This window comes from Sebastes fasciatus, chromosome 2 (assembly GCF_043250625.1).
Source record: "Sebastes fasciatus isolate fSebFas1 chromosome 2, fSebFas1.pri, whole genome shotgun sequence".
Lineage (NCBI taxonomy): Eukaryota > Metazoa > Chordata > Actinopteri > Perciformes > Sebastidae > Sebastes > Sebastes fasciatus.
This window is the reverse complement of record NC_133796.1, coordinates 42087794-42105902: the sequence shown is the minus strand read 5'-3', so window position 1 is coordinate 42105902 and position 18109 is coordinate 42087794. Positions and strand designations below refer to the sequence as shown.

Here is an 18109-nt window from a genome sequence, read left to right as displayed (position 1 = left end):
GTAAAGCATTGGTATTTAACGCCCTGGGAATGAGAACGGGCTGGATAGATGGACAGACAATTCAAAAATATAACCCCTCCGGCCATGGCTATTGCCGGCGCAGAGGCATAACATGACCAAAGCAGAATCGTTAACTTCTCACAACTCCACCACACCTTTCTGTGGTGCTTAGTGCCAGACTCTGACAAGCAGTGGTGTGTTCACAGACTATCTAAACGGTGGGGTTGAAAATAAAAATATAGGCTATGTAGTGAGGGGGTTAGAGAGCTCATTTGTGCTCAAAATTCATACCACAGCAGCACTTGAGCTAATCAGAGAGGCATTTGAGTGTGACATCTTGTGAAAAAGCCACACTAGGGCTCAGACATAACCTGTTTAAATAAAGGTTTAATAAGGAAAGAACAGAGTAAAACAGGCAGAAACTATTACTGACAAGCAATAATCGTCTGTCTTTCATGCAGGCATGCTTGCCAACCTTTAAAACACACAGTGGCCTAGTATACTTGCTGTTGCTGTAGGAGCTTCAAAGGCTTTGTATGAAATAAAACAAGTGGATATTGGCTTTGACTAATTCTTTATGCAGCGCCTCCCCACTATGTGATAATGTCTCACAGTCAACGCACCAGTTTGTTAAAGGATTTCTTGACTATATGTAATTATAACAAATCCTATAAATCCTCCAGTTTTCTCAGCCATCTTTAAGGCTTTTCCACTACAAATTTGTGCTCCGCAAGGTGAAGGATGACCTCTACAACATCCCCATGTTGTTTTCGGCGACCCCTCCTGCTGCCTGACCACGCTGACTCTCATCGATAAGGACTCGGCAGCTCACCGTGCTGCTGCAGGCTGAGGGCGACATGTGGCGACACATCCCCTCTGACCCAGTCTGGGCCGGTGAGCAGATGGCTGGTGGGAAAATGATGGATGCATTGATGGATACAATAATCTAACAGAGGGATGCAGGGAGGGGAAGGAGTGGTGGTGGATAGCTGCCGGTGATAGTCTCCATCTTATCATAATGTGTGTTACTTTCTCTGTCACACCTAACATGTTTAGAGTCACCCAAAGCTGTGAATGCGGGAACTACTGTCAGCTTAAAGAAGTCAACAGTGGGTGGAGGGAATCGTCGTCTGCAGCTCTCAGTGAACACTAGCAGACGCAGACAGATGGCTTCTGGGAAATCAGTGTCCCTGGTCCGTATGATATGACAACAGAGGACTGCAGTCTGCTCTGCCAGCTGCTGTGATGCTTTAAACAGGACACAATGACTCCAGCCCCGTGCATTAACACTGACACGTCCAGTGCTTGACCACAAACTGGACTGAGGCATCCTGATGGCTCAGTTGGCTGAAGTACATACATAGGAGAGAGGTGGGATAACATATCCCACCTCTCTCCTCATCTTTCCAACTCTACTGTCTGATAAGGGATACAGGCACTGATATGCTGACTCTATTTGGTTTGATTCAGTTTCCGTACAGTCAATATTACCTCAGTTAAATAAAATGGTTTGAGATTTAAATTTCACAGGCTTGTGCCAGGGTTAGGGCTGCCGTCGTTTACACACTTAGTTTGGTCAAACAGACTTTATATAGTTCAGCTGCTTGATTCAAGTCAAACTAGAGACAAATTCAGGACTGCTGCTATAACGTTTGGGATGAAAGCAGATTATTCAATGAGATAAGATACAAGAAAGATGAACTTGGGAAAAGATACTCTGTAAAGATCAATGTTGGGATTTTAATATACAGGGCTCAACACTAACTTTTAAAAGTGATTGCCAGACTGGAAACCAGACATCAGATTCGAGTGCTGTAACTGAAATATGGTTGCTATTTTTAGTCACCTTACATTTTGAGTAATTCAGATTAAGTAAGCTTAATAATGAAAATGTGACATATAAGAAAAACAGCTTTATTACAGTAACAGAACAGAACTCTTTGTAGTTTATGTTTTATATGATCCAACAAGTCACTGGTTGCTTGTTCACCTGCTCTCTTTCTTTGAAATTTTGTTTTTCTGGACATTTGTGCTGATTGTCTTCACAGATCTATTGGCCCTTCAGCAATGAAGTCGTGAATCCCTAAAGTGACACCAACATCAGCTGGTCCATCATCTCTACTTTAGAGAAGAATTCCAATCTGCAGTGTTGTAGTCAAGACCACCTAAATCGAGACCAAGTCTTGACCAAGACCAGAGAACATCGTTACCGAGACAAGACCAAGATTTTGAGGGGTTGAGACCAACTCAAGACCAAGACTAGAGCAGTGTGAGTCTCACACTGTATGACACATTTATGATCAAATGTAGAACATGCAAACCACTGAGGCACTCCTCAGATTGATCTGAAAGATCCACATTCCCATAAAAACACCCACAGATAACCAATAAATTCCTCTTCATTCATCTCTTTTATTGCCATATATATAACTACTTAGTAACATCCCTGCAGTTGTGGTGTTGGCCGGTCTTGAAATTACATACAGAGTCCTCTTTGTATGAGACAGAGACAAGACAGAGTAAAAATGCGGTCGATTCTGAGATGAGACCGAGACCTTCAAAAAGTGGTCTCGAGACCAAGACCGATCTTGAGTACTACAACACAAATCGGAAATCAAGTCACTCTGACTTAATTTTGCTTACACGCTGAATCCCTTCTCACACAGAGACTGGAGTGCATGTCTTGCGGTTTGTTGTCCCTATTCTTTATATGTTAAATTGGCATCCACTAATGGCAACCAAAGGCCAAGAATAAGTTGCCAATTTATCAAAATGTTTGCCAATGGCAACTAGGCATCCCTCACCGTCGAGCCCTGCTAGAACATCCAAAACAGCGTCCAATAGTGGCCAAAAACTGAGCCCAGTGTGTCAAACCAATTGGACAGAGATTAGTGAAAACACAAGCAGAATCTGTGACAATGTCTACACATTATACTGCATTAAGTCCCTGCAGTGGACGACATTACACGGACGTGTCTTCAGTACGCATTTTAGCCTTTTTTTCGTGTCATTTGTACGCCGTCGTTTGTCCAAAGTTAGGTTCAGGCAAGAAAACCACTTTTAACCACAAGAAAACAACTATGGAAAACACGCCACAAACGTCAATAAAAAACACGTGACAGCTGTCACTAACGTAGCTTGCAAAACAAATCACAGGTAAACAACAGTCTGGAACACGGGTCTCCTGGTTAAAAGTCCGCTGTTTGTTGGACCTACCCGCTAAACGCCTTGCACATTATCGTCGCAATTGTACGCCTTTTCGTGTGAACGGGCTAGGAAAACAGAGGGAAGAAACATGAAATGAGACGTATAAAGATAGGGGTGCTTGACAAACGCTCTCCTCTCCATCACCACTGCAACTGGAGCTTCTTCTTCTTCTTCTTCTTTTTCTCAGCTCCCAGCAGGATGCACCATGGATGGTTTTTTAGTCCGTGGGGCCCCTGGCAGCGACCCCCCCCCCCCTCTTCCATTCTCTGTTGTACTCACACAGGCCTCTCAAGTGGCTTCAGCCCACAGAAAGCTGAAACACGCCGCTCTAAATGAGCACTCATGTCTCTGCTTGCTCTCTGTTTGGCACATGAAAGATGTGGCTTTGTGAGGCATGGAGGCCACATCAGGCACATGGTAGACAAAACGACTTTGCAAGAAGTCTGCAGTTTAGAGTACAGAGTCATCCATCAGAGAGAGACAGAGTGTGGTCATCTGTACATGTGATACATAAACTGATTTGAAACTTTACTGCTGGTGGGTGGAAAAACTTCACCCTTAAATTGTAACAAAAATACATCTGCACCCAATAGTGACAGGTTTTATACTTCTTGTGTACGCCATCTACCCTGACCATCTGACAAAGCCTAAAGCTGGGCATACACTGTACCATTTTAACCTGTTTCTGTATGAGGGGCCGTACATGACATAATTCATTCTTGCACTCACACACACATACATTCTCCTTTCACATACATATATAAGAGAGACGCCAGTAGGCCTACTGCAGCCACAGTTGCCAAGTCGGCTTATCATAAGTGACTTTGGGCTTGTTTTCCTGAAAAGTTGCTTACAAATATAGTGTAGTGTAGTTGCTTATTTGGGCTGCCGTCTCTCTCCTGATGCCTCCTCTGTTGCAGGATCCGTACACAACCCCGATCCCTTTTGTTGGAGCACTTCCACTAACTAGTTCATTGCACATAATGAGTATTTCAGTTTAAATATGCTAGTGAAAATCGGTACGAATCTCAGACACAGGATCAACGAATAAAGATCTCTGTCACTCACGGTGTGATTGGTCGCACTGATGGAACATCATAATATTGTAGATTATATGCTAATATTTGTGAGTGAGCAGGATGGTGGTGCAGCTGCAGAATGGAGTTAGAAAGGGAGTTTTAAATAGGCTGCGTAGAGTCTGAACATGTTTTAACAGCATTTCACTGACTGTTTAAATGACCACATTTGTTGAAGTAGCTGAAATATATGTATGTGAAACAAGAATGTATGAATGTGAAAGGAGAATGTATGAGTGTGTGAGAGCCAGAATTAATTATGTCTTGTACGGCCCGTCATATTACATGGTACACTTCCTGTGATTGGTTCAAATGGTGTTCCGCTCAAGAGTTCACTTGACAGCGGACCGAGATCACCCCTTCGAGACTGACCAGGTAGCGTTTTTTTGGTCCGCACCAGGGTTCGAATCCTGCATTCACACCAACCCAAACGAACCGCACCAAAGGGGGTAAACGCTTCAGGGTTTCGGTTCAACCAGACTAAACAAGGCTGGTGTGAACACGCCCTGAAATCGTACAGTGTATGCCCAGTTTAAGAGGTTAATCCAGAATATGATAATATTGACTCATGAAAACTAAACTTCTAAATCCCCTAAATTGGTTGCTGCACAGTTGAAGTGGCACAGCAGTGTCTGCCATGCAACATCTGATCAGGACAAATCCTGAGACAACAGCCTGATGCACATGAGGGCACAGCAGCCCGACACGTGTTATTAAAGAGGGCTTAGCTTGTATGTACTCTATGAGTGTACAGGCCATATGCAATGATAGAACTGATTTCCCAATCAAGGTAGACAACTACCTTAATCAGCTCCTCACTCTGCAGGTTGACAGTAGCAGTGAAGGCCTGCACACTATAACGGAACCTTCCATTCTAACTTACTGTTTTTGGAGTTGAGTCAACAAGGTTTGACACCCAAAAATGACTTTCTCAATTGCTTTAAAATGCACTATGCAGGGGGGTCCTTTTACCTAGTAATGAAATGAGACCCTTGAGGCATGTCATCCCGTCTATCTGGCCAAAGTTGCGGGTGCACGCTGTGTTCCAGACAACTTGGAACCTAAAATTTCCGACCACCTTCTAGAAGTACAATGGAATGCCACTCAAAGTCAGAGTTCCTACTCTGGGCAAATCTATCTACCCCATCTTCATGAAGAAGATGTTATCTGACGTAGTGTTGTCAAAAATATCGAAGTATCGATACATATCAATACTGAATATTTGAAACGGTTTCAATACTCATTGACTGCAGTATCGATACACGGGTACCAGCTTTCTGCTCTCTCTTCTCTCTGACAGCAAGTTGACACACACACACACACACACACACACACACACACACACACACACACACACACACACACACACACACACACACACCGCTATTTACCTTTTAAAAATAATTTAAAATGTTATGCCCTCAATGTTGTGTCATTTTTTCCCTGTTGTATCGAACATGGTATTGAATACCGATATTTTCAAGGTATTGTATCAAAGTTAAAAATTCCAGTATCGTGACAACACTAGTCTGACATCACACAACAAAGATGAACCATCAACTAAAAATCTGACAGCATTTAATTAAAAAATACATACTGACATATAGTAAAACTTGTTCTGCATGTAAATTGAATCCAAAATATATCAGCAATGTTATTAGGTAGCTGCTAAATCATTTGTGAAAGTGACATGCGTTGTTTTTCCTACTCTGAGTTGTTTGCAAGGAGGCTGTTTTTCTGTTTAAGTTTGCCGTTGTGCACCTGGAACGCTGAGACCTCGCTTATACTCCTGAATATATAATACATAATGTTATAAAACATATAATACATACACAGATAAATGCGGACACCACGGATGCATGTGTAGTTTTGTCTGTCCTGTTCGCTCGGAGAACGCGCTCCACACATGAGCAGTAGATCACTCCGTGCAGACAGATCCACAAGGTCACAACACAGACCCTACATGTACACCCTCTAGTGATGAATGATGAAATTTACGTCATGTGGACGTCAGCGGACCCTTGCGTACTCCGAAGAGGTCAGAGGTCAGAGGTCAGAAGTTGGAAATTTCAATTGGAAAATTCAGACTTTGACTGGAACGCAGAGCAGCTAAGGTACACGCCATGTACCTGCGATATCCCGGGTTCGACTCAAGCTTAAGACCTTGTCTGACTCTCTTTATTACATGATATCAAAACTATATGAAATGACAATTATTTATTTATTCCTAAATTTCCAACAATGAGTTCATAATTTTGCACAAAAACTACTAAAAATGTTCTTGAGAGAAATCTGAATCCAACTCACTGGAGATATCAAAACTCTAGTCAAGATATGTAGCTGGATTTACTTTCTTAACTTGTCAAACAATAAAAACTCAGTCAATTAGATCATGAAAATAATAAATGGAGAAACAAATGAGCAGTTTAATGCATGCTGTGGCAAGTGAGAGTCTGTCAAGGCTACACAAATACATTCAAAGTCCCACAATGCACCACATGACAATTACAATTTAATACCGTAACTAAAAACAAATGGAAATACTGGCTAAATGCTTTTAATGTCATTCAAAATACCCTACTTCAACTGAAACTTGTTCTTAATGCAGATAAGACCAAACTCATGTTGTTCACCAACTGTAGGAATAGGCCACAGAGTATCCCCTCGCTGGTCACTCTTAAGGGAAGTGATATAGAGGTTGTAAACTCTTAAAAGTATCTGGGTATTTTGATTGATGGCTCCCTCACTTTTAAGCCACATGTGCAGTACCTGGTGACAAAGCCGAGGCTAAAACTACGTCTTTATCTTCTGCATAAGTGTGTTTTTTTGTACCTGTGTTGGACTATGGTATCTTTTATATAATCAATCCACTGCTCAGTGTCTTCATATCGTTGACACAGCTTGCCATGCTTCTCTGAGGTTGGCTCTGTCATCGGTACACCTTTATGTATAAGGCAATTCTTGGTCTGCTCCCATGCTACCTGTGTCCTCCTCATCACATAGAAAAGCGTTGGGACTTCTTCAAGCGTTCTGTCTCAAATGCCCGTATGGAAATTGGAAAAAGGGCTTTTGTGTATTGTGCACCCTCGGCATGGAATATGTTGCAGAAAGACTGTAGACTGAGTGAACTGGTCTCATTGAATGCTTTTAAATCCAAAATTTAAGAATTTGAAGCAGATTCTTTAAGATGTCAATGTTTTTAAATGTACCTGGCTAATGTACCTGTTATTTGAATGTTGGTCTCACTTTGTGTTTTCTGTCTTAACTGTGTTTTTGTGCTGCTGCCTGTCTTGGCCAGGTTGCCATTGAAAAAACAGATTGTTAATCTCAATGGGTTTCATCTGGTTGAATAAAGATGACGGTCCCATTTCGTTTGTTCCACTCTGTGTATAGTGGCATGTCTATGATCAGGATCAAACTCATAAATCACACAGTTTGATTTATGCTGCATGAGGTTGTATGTTGACATGAGGACCATGAGAACCATGACAATCAAATAATCAATAGAGCTGTATTAGAACAGAGAGGCTGATGGACATCGACTACACTTCATAATAAAAGAGAAGGTCATTTTCATTTCTGGAAGTGTGTGCACATGTTCAAGTGGGCCGGCCTGTAATCCCTTTGTCATTCTCACTCTCTCACTCTCTCACTCTCTCTCTCTCACACACACACACAAACACACACACACACACACACACACACACACACACACACACACACACACACACACACACACACACACACACACACACACACACACACACGCTGACCCTGTGGCCCGCCGGCATCCCGTCAGTCATGCTGTGTGGAGGTTAGCGGTGTGTAATTAAACCAGCCTTCTTATCGGCTCATCTCTAGACTCTGGTAATAACCTCCTCTGCTTCCATCTCCCCTTCCTCTGTGGGCTCGGCACATCCAGATAAGGACCACGGAGGCAAGAAAGAAAGAGAGAGAGAGAGAGAGAGATAGAGAGAGTCCCATCCGCCTGTGTTATGTGTAAACTCAACAGGGTGCTCATTATACAAACTGACTTTTATTAAATCTGCTGTTTCCTACTTTTATCACACATATCAGCCATTACAAAGATCTTTTTTTCCTCATTTGTTTGCACCACATGACCTCTCTGCACCTGACCGGCGCTGTATTTTATCACAGCGTCCCAGATTCTGTTGAATATTTACCATCTCTGTGTACATTTATCACACCGAGGGCTGTCAAAGATAATAATGCATTAACGCAAATTCGTTTTAACGCCACTAATTTCTTTAACGCATTAACGCAACTTGAAATATTTAGGTTGTAGGGTAAGAGCGAAGATACTGGCATCATATGAAACTAGAAAACATAAGGAATCCATCGGTACCAACCATGTCATACCAGCTTGTCGCGAATAACACTCCAAACTTATGCAAAATGTTGTCGAGGAAAAGGGGTCCCTTGACCTCTGACCTCCAGATCAGTGAATGTAAATGGGTTCTATGGGTACCCACGAGTCTCCCCTTTACAGACATGCCCACTTTATGATAATCACATGCAGTCTGTGGCAAGTCATAGTCAAGTCAGCACACTGACACACTGACAGCTGTTGTTGCCTGTTGTGCTGCAGTTTGCCATGTTATGATTGGAGCATATTGTTTTATGCTAAATGCAGTACCTGTGAGGGTTTCTGGACAATATCTGTCATTGGTTTTTGGTAATTGATTTACAATAATAAATCTATACGTGTGCATAAAGCAGCATATTTGTCTACTCCCATGTTGATAAGAGTATTAAATACATGACAAATCTCTCTTTAAGGTACATTTTGAACAGATAAAAAAATGTGCAATTAATTTGCGAGTAATTGCGATTAACTATGGACAACCATGCGATTAACCACAATTAAATATTTGAATTGATTGACAGCCCTAATCACACCAAACAGCACTTTCCTATGATATTAAGACGACCGCCACTAATCCACTGCGTGCCTGCTATCCAACACCACAGCTACTGTAAGGCTTTGGACTGATGAGACGAGCATTTCCACTGATACATAAACACACAGTTGGAAACAAAAATCGAAAAGAGACATGTCCTGAAGCTGCAGCGTCAGGGAAGAAAGGCAGGATAATAATGTGAAACCTGTATTGATAAAAGGACTATAGGGCTGTGATTCTATATTTGCACTGGATTGGACTGTTATCAGGCCATTAAATAGGCGTTATCGGTCGCTATTAGCACCAAAGATGTTGGTCATTAGGGGCCTACTGCGCCTACTATGTTGTAAAAGTGAAAGTGAAACTTAAAAGCAACACGTTCTAACATGTTGTAAAACTGAATGAAAAGTCATGTTTTGAACACAAACAAAAAAAGCTTCTTTAGGTTAAGACAACAAAACTACAACTTCTTTAGGTTTAGGCAACATAACTACAACTTCTTTAGGTTTGGTAAATGGACTTGCATTTATATAGCGCTTTTCTAGTCTTCCAACAACTCAAAGCTCTTTACACTACATGTCAGTATTCACACACCCATTCACACACTCATTCATACACTGATGGCAGAGGCTGCTAAGGTGCCAACTTTGCCCATCAGGATTTAATCTAAATACTCATTCACACACCGATGGCTATGCCTTCGGGAGCAATTTGGGGTTACGTGTCTTGCTCAAGGACACATCGACATGTGACCCGGAGCACCGGGGATCGAACCACCGATCTTCCAAATGGTGGACGACCCGCTCTACCCTCTGAGCCACAGCCGTAGTTTTGTTGTTTAGACAACAAAACTACAAGTTCTTTTGTTTAGGCAAAAAAACACTTTAGTTTAGGGAAAAACATCATGTTCTGGGTTAAAATAACTAATAAAAGACAACTACATGTTGTTGGTTTCACACAGAATGCAAACTGTGGTCTCCTGAGTGAATACCCTGTGTTTTGTATCCCATCCATCGTCCCTGATCTCTACTGCGTATGGAGTGGTCTCTATACAGGGCCTGACTTCTGCTTCTGCCCCTGTCATAATAACTACGTTGTTCTCTTATACCTTCTTTTGGTGATCTACCATGTGAATAGATGATAAAACCTACTTGTGGGTGTAGTAGGCCCCTATTGACCCACATCTAAGGGGCTAATCTGCTGATATTTTATATGCAATAACACAATAAGTTCTTGAACTGCCCCCTGGTGTTTGACCCCATGACCTGAAAGTGTTCAGCCTACCAGTTTCATGGTGAAATTGTTCTGCTCCCAGCGGCACAGCATCAAACTCATTTTGCTCCTTGCAGCTTCCTTCCTCAGAGACACCTGCTTCACACTGAGGAGGACTGCTGGCTGGCCAGCCAGGCCCAAATATAAGCCATCAGAACCAGGTCTAGACCCAGCTGGACCCCACAGAGCTGCAGTGAAACACAACAAAATCCACAGAGGAAAATCCAAGGAGGAGGTTGCAGGTTTGTCCTGAATAAGTGAACCATGTAGATCCAGAGGAAATGGGAGAGCTGCTGCTTGCTCGAGCCCCAGCAGGTCTCTGTATGCCTGAGGGGGGGAGGGGGGGGGGGAGAGCTCAGCGCCTCCAGCTTCTCTCCACCCACTCTGGGACATGGAGGAGGGAAAAATAAACGCAGGAGACGAAAAGCAAGAGGAGCTTCGCGGCCTCTGCTGCCGTTCTGAGAGGCAGCCAAACCAAACGCACCAAGAGGAGGAGGAGTGGATCCCCTCTTCTCCTCCTCCTTTGCCCACAGCAACACATTGTGCTCTTCAATGGACCATTGGTCTTATGCGGAGAAGAAAGAAAGAGAAAAGGACAGACCTATTAACCTACACCCTTCCCCCGATAGTCAATCCCCTCCATGACAACAAAAAGTGAGGCAAAATGCCAAAAAAGAGGATGATCACTGCACCCTTCATAAGAGTAGAGAGGCTAAATAGTGGGAGCTCAGAGGCCTAACCGCGCAGAACTCAACGTTAACCGTCTCTTTTCTATTTATTATTTCTTTAACCAGCTCCTCTGCTGTCTGTTAAAAAAAGCCCAGTTTTATTTTCCCCGACCGGAGACGAAGCAGTCCGGCCTCTGATCAGCCGTCACCCACATCACACTGCAGCAGCTGCATGTGTGTATTTATGTTCATGTGCACAGAGGATTCATAACCTAAGCATTCATGTATGTGCGAGTGTGTGTAAGAGAGTCCACAGCACAGGTTTGAGCGTGCTCCAACCCCCTGTACACACACACCCCACCACCGACCACAAATTACAAGCCAAATTTGAATTTTGGGAAAGGCCCAAGATTTACAGAAAGTTCCCACAGTTGGGGGACGCATGATCACTTCCAGCAGGCTGCAAAAAAACACTTTTTAAGCTTCACGAAACAACAATAATACTGAAGACAGTATAAAGTTATAACCTGTGAATGTAAATGTCTGTTTTCCTATTTTACTGCCAAATAATAAAACACAACAGCGATGCAACTTCTACTGTAGCTAGTTCATGACAGCTTTTAAACTCATTGTCTGGTGGAGAATTATCCATTTTATGTAGAATAAACAAACATTTGTAGCTGAAATGCACTGCAAACTGCAAGTCAAAGTATTCACAACACGCTGAGACTGGCTAGCTGCTTTCTAAGGCATGTGTGAGCATTCATTGCATGTTTTTCACTTGCAGTTTGCAGTTCATTTCACTTGCAAATGTCTGCATGTGCAGTAGTCACCATAGAGAAATCACAAATCTCAGACTTCATCAACAGAATATCCAACGAGGAGGACATCACAATGAAACCTACGCTAATTGATATCGATCCGGATCAATGTATTGATTCAATGATCAACGATCTAATATCATCGATGCAAAGGGAAAACATCGATACATACCGTCATCTTTAAGATACACCTTTATTTTGAAATTCCCATGGCACGTCTGCGTCACTATTTCTGTCCAAGCGCACCTCCTTCCGAAACATTCAAACAGTGCTTAAAACTTGAGAAATGTGGCGCTTTAGTGAACAACAGGAGGTCCATTTTTATTCTTTTTATTAAAAACAATAGATTGTTTTCCATTTAAATGTCTGGAAGAGCCCAGTCATAAAATTGTCAATCATATTTTAGTTGCTTTTTGTGAGTTGATGTAAATGTAACTGACTTTGTTAAATGGGCATAAGAAATTGTCTCATATCGTTCGCAGGCCCGCGAATTAAATCAAATCAGAGTCATATTGTGGCAGACTTTGTGATATCAGCAAATATCGTATTGTTGTCCAAACAAATCAATATAATATCGTATCGGGATGAAACTTGATTTATACTCCTACTAAATGATTGACAGCCGGTAGAGGCTTTGAGCTAAATGTGTTAGCATTATTGAGCAGGACTGCGGTCGAATAGTAACTAACTCTTCCCTGACATCGATAGAAAACGTGATGAGATCAAGGACAGACTTGAAGGAGAATTCATAAGGTCTCCAACTCCGAGGAATCCGACTGCACTTCTAAAGGTAAGCAACTTTATTCTTAACATAGAAAATGAGTACAGAGACAAACTCAATGCTGTACCATTCATGCAACAGAATCACACCTCCTAAAGGCCTTCACACACCGGGGGCATGACCAATAAACAACATGAAAATGCAAATTAGGCCTGTGAATATTATATGTCTAGGGCTTTTATTGTGAAAGGTAAGAACGGAAGGAGTGGATCTGGTCTGCGCTATCTTTGTCAAGGTTGAAAGGAGTAATAAAGTTTGGCATCCTGGTTTGGACAACGGAGCCTCCATGTTGTTGTTTCATAAGTATAGACGCAACTCAGCCCGTTCCGCACGTGATTGGTTGATGCCTTTATTCGCAGTGTGAAAGCTCAGAAAATCAACCTTGTTCCCAAAACAAAATATATCACTTTTTCACTGTGTAATATTCACATACTGAGTGACAGTATTCATGACAACAACAACAGTTTGAAAAAATATATTGACGTCCCGATTAATCGCACCGGTGTGTTTCAATTTATCCGTAGTGTACATTTAAACAGCAACGGCGGATGTTATTGACAGCCGAATGGTGCGTCGCTTTAAATGTGGCTGCCACAAGGAATTGAGGGACGGCATCATCTCCTTTCCTTTGGTACAGGATGGTCCAGTGTTCCCTAAGCTAAAGGAGATAAGAAAGGAAGCACTTAGAGAATTCAACCAGCTCTTATCATGGCTGCCACTTGGGGCACTTTCACAAGCCAACATTTAGTCCGTTTTAATTGAACTCTGGTGCGTCTCGTTTGGGCAGTTGTGAACGCAGTAATCGTACTCTGGTGCGGACCAAAACAACCCGTCCAAGACCGCTTGCAAGAGATGGTCTCGGACCATTTCCCAACGAACCAAAACGCAGGCTGCCTGTGCGGGCATTTGTTGAGATGGACACAGGTAAACAACAGGTTAACATGAGTGGAAGTGGACGGACCTGGGCTGCAGAAGTCCGATGTTTGCTTGTCATCTGGGCCGAAGAGAACATACAGAATATGCTAAATAAAGATCACAAAATAGTGACGTTTACAATGTTATTTGAGATAAACTGGAGAGGAGATTTGTGTGCACAGCAGATCAGTGCTGAGTCAAAGTGAAAAAACAGCAATGTTTCAAAGTCTGCGATTTCCTGCAGAGAAGTGGCAGCTCTCAAGACGGAGAAGATAAATTCTCTCCTTCGTACGTGCCCCTCAGCAAAATGTTTTTTTGGTATGCTTCATTTTGTGCACTATGAAACCGAACCAGTCTAAATAGAACATGAACCAAAAGTATCAATTTCACTCTGATTCAGACTAGCCAAACGGTCTATGGCTTGTGAAAGCGCCCTAAGATACTTCCAAGTCATTTCACTCAGTTAGGAACCTTCCTTAACAAAAAAGACTGTTCGACCACAGCCCTGTTTAGCAACGTCACCACCTTAGTTTAGCGTGTTTGCATGCTAAAATGAGCTAATCAGCACTAAACAAAAAGTACCGCTGAGGCTGATGGGAATGTCATTAGTTTTCAGGTATTTCAGCTGATGATCATCATAATCTCGGCACCATGAATGTTTGTGCCAAATTACACGGGAACCCATCCGATAGCTGTGGAGACATTTCACGAAAAAAAAACTAAATCATGGGCTCATCAAAGTCAGCATGATTCATTCTCTGGGGACCATAAATGTCTGTACAAAATATCATGGCAACACATCCTCCAGTTGTTGAGATATTTCAGTCTGAACCAAAGTGGTGGACCAGCTGACGTTGCCGTCCGTAGAGGCGCGGTGCTGGTGTGGCTGCAAACAACTGCATCAATGAGCAGTAAACTACAAAAATGGGAATTAAACAATATAAAGTGGATTTTGCAGGTTACCATTACAGAGTTGGAAGTCAAACTTTACTTTTTAAACAGACGCAGTACTTTTTCTATACCATACAGTATATTTCACCAAGCTAACACTCCACAGAAAGAAACCCCTCGACTCATCCTACCACACCACAGAGACATCAGTCCCCCATTGCTCCTAACCAGCATTGATTTAATGACATTCTGGCTCTACCAGAAGAGAATATGTCAGCATTTAGAGCTTGTGTTTAACAGTTTTAGTACAGGCCTTCAACAAGCTCATTAAGTGCGGCCGCAGTGAATGGGCTGAGTATGGTTCCTTTCACAGTCCCAGATAAACCTCAGTGTGTCGGGGACAATGGGGGATAACCCCGCCAGGGAGGGCCCTTTGTTTTGGGGGAGATCTCGAGGCTAGGGTGGAAGATTGGGGTGATGGTGGGGGGGTTGGGATGGCCCTGCTGCCTGGCTGTTCTGTCCTGGGTGGTGAGGGGTTGTGGTGGTGGGGGGTGGACATATGGACTCGCTAGGGGTAAAGAGACATGCACAAAAGCTATTAGACAGGGTCTACTCTGGAGGTAATGGTACATTGACTACTTTATTTGTCTTTCTATTGACTTCTTCTCCTTTAAATCACACACAACCGATGTGGTATGGAAGGACATTAATGTCAAACATTGGCACATACACAGAAAGTCGTGTTTATACTGAATAATCTGGTCAAACTACAGCAAAGATGACAGATTATCTGGTGTCACATTTGTAAAACTTGTTTCACTTCACTAGTCTGCACTAAAATGTCAAATCAACTAACCAGGTAACACGAATGCAAATCTATTATTTACTGAAGTTATACAGTTTTGACGGTCTCATCTGGACAGATACCCTATTCTGTCAACCCTATCTCCCACAAAATCACCTTCCCATACAACTAAACTGCATGACCAAAATATGTTTTGAGGGAAAAGTATTCATTCCCGAATTACAGTTGCACTTTTACAGTTTTAAACATGTGATTGTTGTAAATTGAAACAAAACAAAACAAACAAAACTACTTGGTTAAAAACATCATGGTTTGGTTTAAAATGACTTCGACATCGTTTCACACGGGACACAAATAGTGGTCTCCTGGGGGAAAGTCCGTTGTTTGTTGGTCCCTTCCACCACCCCTTCCGCCAGCCAGAAGTGGACTTTCTCGCTTGCTATACCCGTTATAAATCAATAACGTTTTTATTCAACGTAACCAAAGAATGTATACTGCCAAGAACTGCAAGTCAATTTTCCGTTCCATTGCAACATTTGAATCAGTGCCCAGCAGCAAAGCTACACTTCCACCGTTTTGGATTGAAAGCGACTACTGGATGCCAGTAAAATGTTCGCCTAAAAAGTGCCATACAAAAGTAAAACAACATATTGTCATATTGGTGCGTGTACGTTCAGGCAGTTCCGGTTTTTCGATTGAAGCCGAAAAACGAAAAAAAAGATATACCATATTTTTTTTCCGTTTTTGCGTTCTAAATCAAAGACGGAAAAACAGAGACGTTTTTCTGTCTTTGGTTTCTGAATCAAAAAATGAAAAACAAGAAAACAAAATACAAAAAACGTTCCAATTTTGGCTGTTGTTTATTCCTTGTTGTCATTTTTCCTTATGTTTTGGACACAGGTGTTATAGAAACTCCTTAAATGACAAAAAAGCAAAGAAATAGGGCTGTCAGAGATAACACGATAATAACACCTTAACTCAAATTTGCTTTAACGCCTCTAATTACTTTATGCAACTTGCAATTTTTAATTAAATTCCTAAAAATCTGACAGGCCACCGTCGGGCCTGGCCGTTATTCAGTCTTTCTTTTTATGCTAAATGCAGTACCTGTGAGGGTTTCTGGATAATATCTGTCATTGTTTTGTGTTGTTCATTTCTTTTCCAATAATAAATATATACATACATTTGCATAAAGCAGCATATTTGTCCACTCCCATGTTGATAAGAGTATTAAATACTTGACAAATATCCTGTTACGGTACATTTTTGAACTGATAAAAAAATGTGTGATAAATTATAATAATAATAATAATAATAATAATAATAATAATATTTAATATTAAATATTAAATATTTTAATTGATTGACAGCCCAAATATAAATCTTAAAAAGTCATGTTTAAAGGTTTTCATCCAGTACTGATGATACAGTCGTCCTTCAGGCAGATGGTCGAGATGCAATAATAACTTATAATAATGTATTACATGTTTTTTTCTTGTATGCACCGTGTGTGTGTGTGTGTGTGTGTGTGTGTGTGTGTGTGTGTGTGTGTGTGTGTGTGTGTGTGTGTGTGTGTGTGTGTGTGCGTGCGTGTGTGATGATGTATGGGAGACGGAGAGACTTGGTGTGATTAGACTGAGAAGCTTCTTGAATGGCAGATTTACAGCCCCATCTTAAGATTCAACACTTCTCAGGGAAGCTTAGAGACTGCCTGTGTCAACTGAGCGAGAGCAGACATGCAGAAGTATTGTGACTGCATCCAGGTTGAAATCAGAGGAATAAAAAGCTCCCTGAAGCTGAGAGGTGAAAATCCACTCCGTCATCTTTTCACAACCAGATAGCTGACAAAGAGCTGAGACATTATTTCATAGCTGTAATCGTGTCTGTTTACACTGAAGAGTCACATCAAAGTCAGCGCACAGCTGCAGCTGGAAGCACAGTTTGAACCATTTAAGCTATCATATTATGGTATTATATGGTAATCTGCTGTATATCTAGGTGATAAATGCCCTATAAAGTGTACTCTGTTCATTACAGTCATCTATTGCATTTATAAACTGTGTGCATGCACAGCTATATAGGTATGGTATGGCAGGTTTAGAAAGACAGTTTGGGTCAGTTTTCTCTCTCTCTGCACAGTTCATCACCATCAGAGACTCCAGCCTTAAGCTTTGGCTAAAGTCAGCACAAAAGTGTCCCCACCAATGATTGCCTTGTACAGTATTTGTCATGTTGATTCTATTCATTATTGCACACTGATGGACTTGTATGTATTGTGTTATTTGATGTAGTGTATTTGTTGTCATGTGGTTGTTTTTTGTCTACCTGCCTAGGGATAACAGATGCAAATTAGCTCCCAGCTAACTCTGGTGAAATTAGTTTTTAATTGTGCGCTGTCCCTGCAACAATAAACAATAAATTAATTAATTCAATTTGATCCGAATCACAATATGGTTTATACTGCAATTTTCAAATCGCAAAGGGCGAAATATTATAAGGCAAAATGTCTGTAAAAATTTTGATTTAAATATTGCGATGCTGCAGAGATGCCCTGGCCTAAACATCATATTCTACAGACTTAAGAAAACATCTTTGATTGGTACGCATCCCTGCAAAAATCACACCATAAATGTTTTTCAATGAAAATGAGAATAATGATGTAAAAATGATCATTCCATCTGATATCATTAATCATAAAGCGATTGCAATATCAGTCAAAATAATTGCAATTAGATATGTCTTTCCAAATCA

General features: G+C 41.6%; 1 protein-coding gene across 5 annotated transcripts in view; it reads right to left on the bottom strand.

Annotated features, from left to right (window-relative positions):
- nav2a (neuron navigator 2a) overlaps positions 1 to 18109 on the bottom strand; it is a 190079-nt gene that overhangs the window by 158222 nt on the left and 13748 nt on the right. The window contains exon 1 of one of the 5 annotated variants that reach the window (XM_074624449.1): positions 10490 to 10770. The exons of the other annotated variants lie outside the window; for them this stretch is intronic. Coding sequence (XP_074480550.1) covers positions 10490 to 10540 — 51 coding nt within the window. The 5' untranslated portion in view covers positions 10541 to 10770. Of the gene's footprint in view, positions 1 to 10489; positions 10771 to 18109 lie in introns of those variants that run through there. 5 annotated transcript variants of the gene reach the window in all.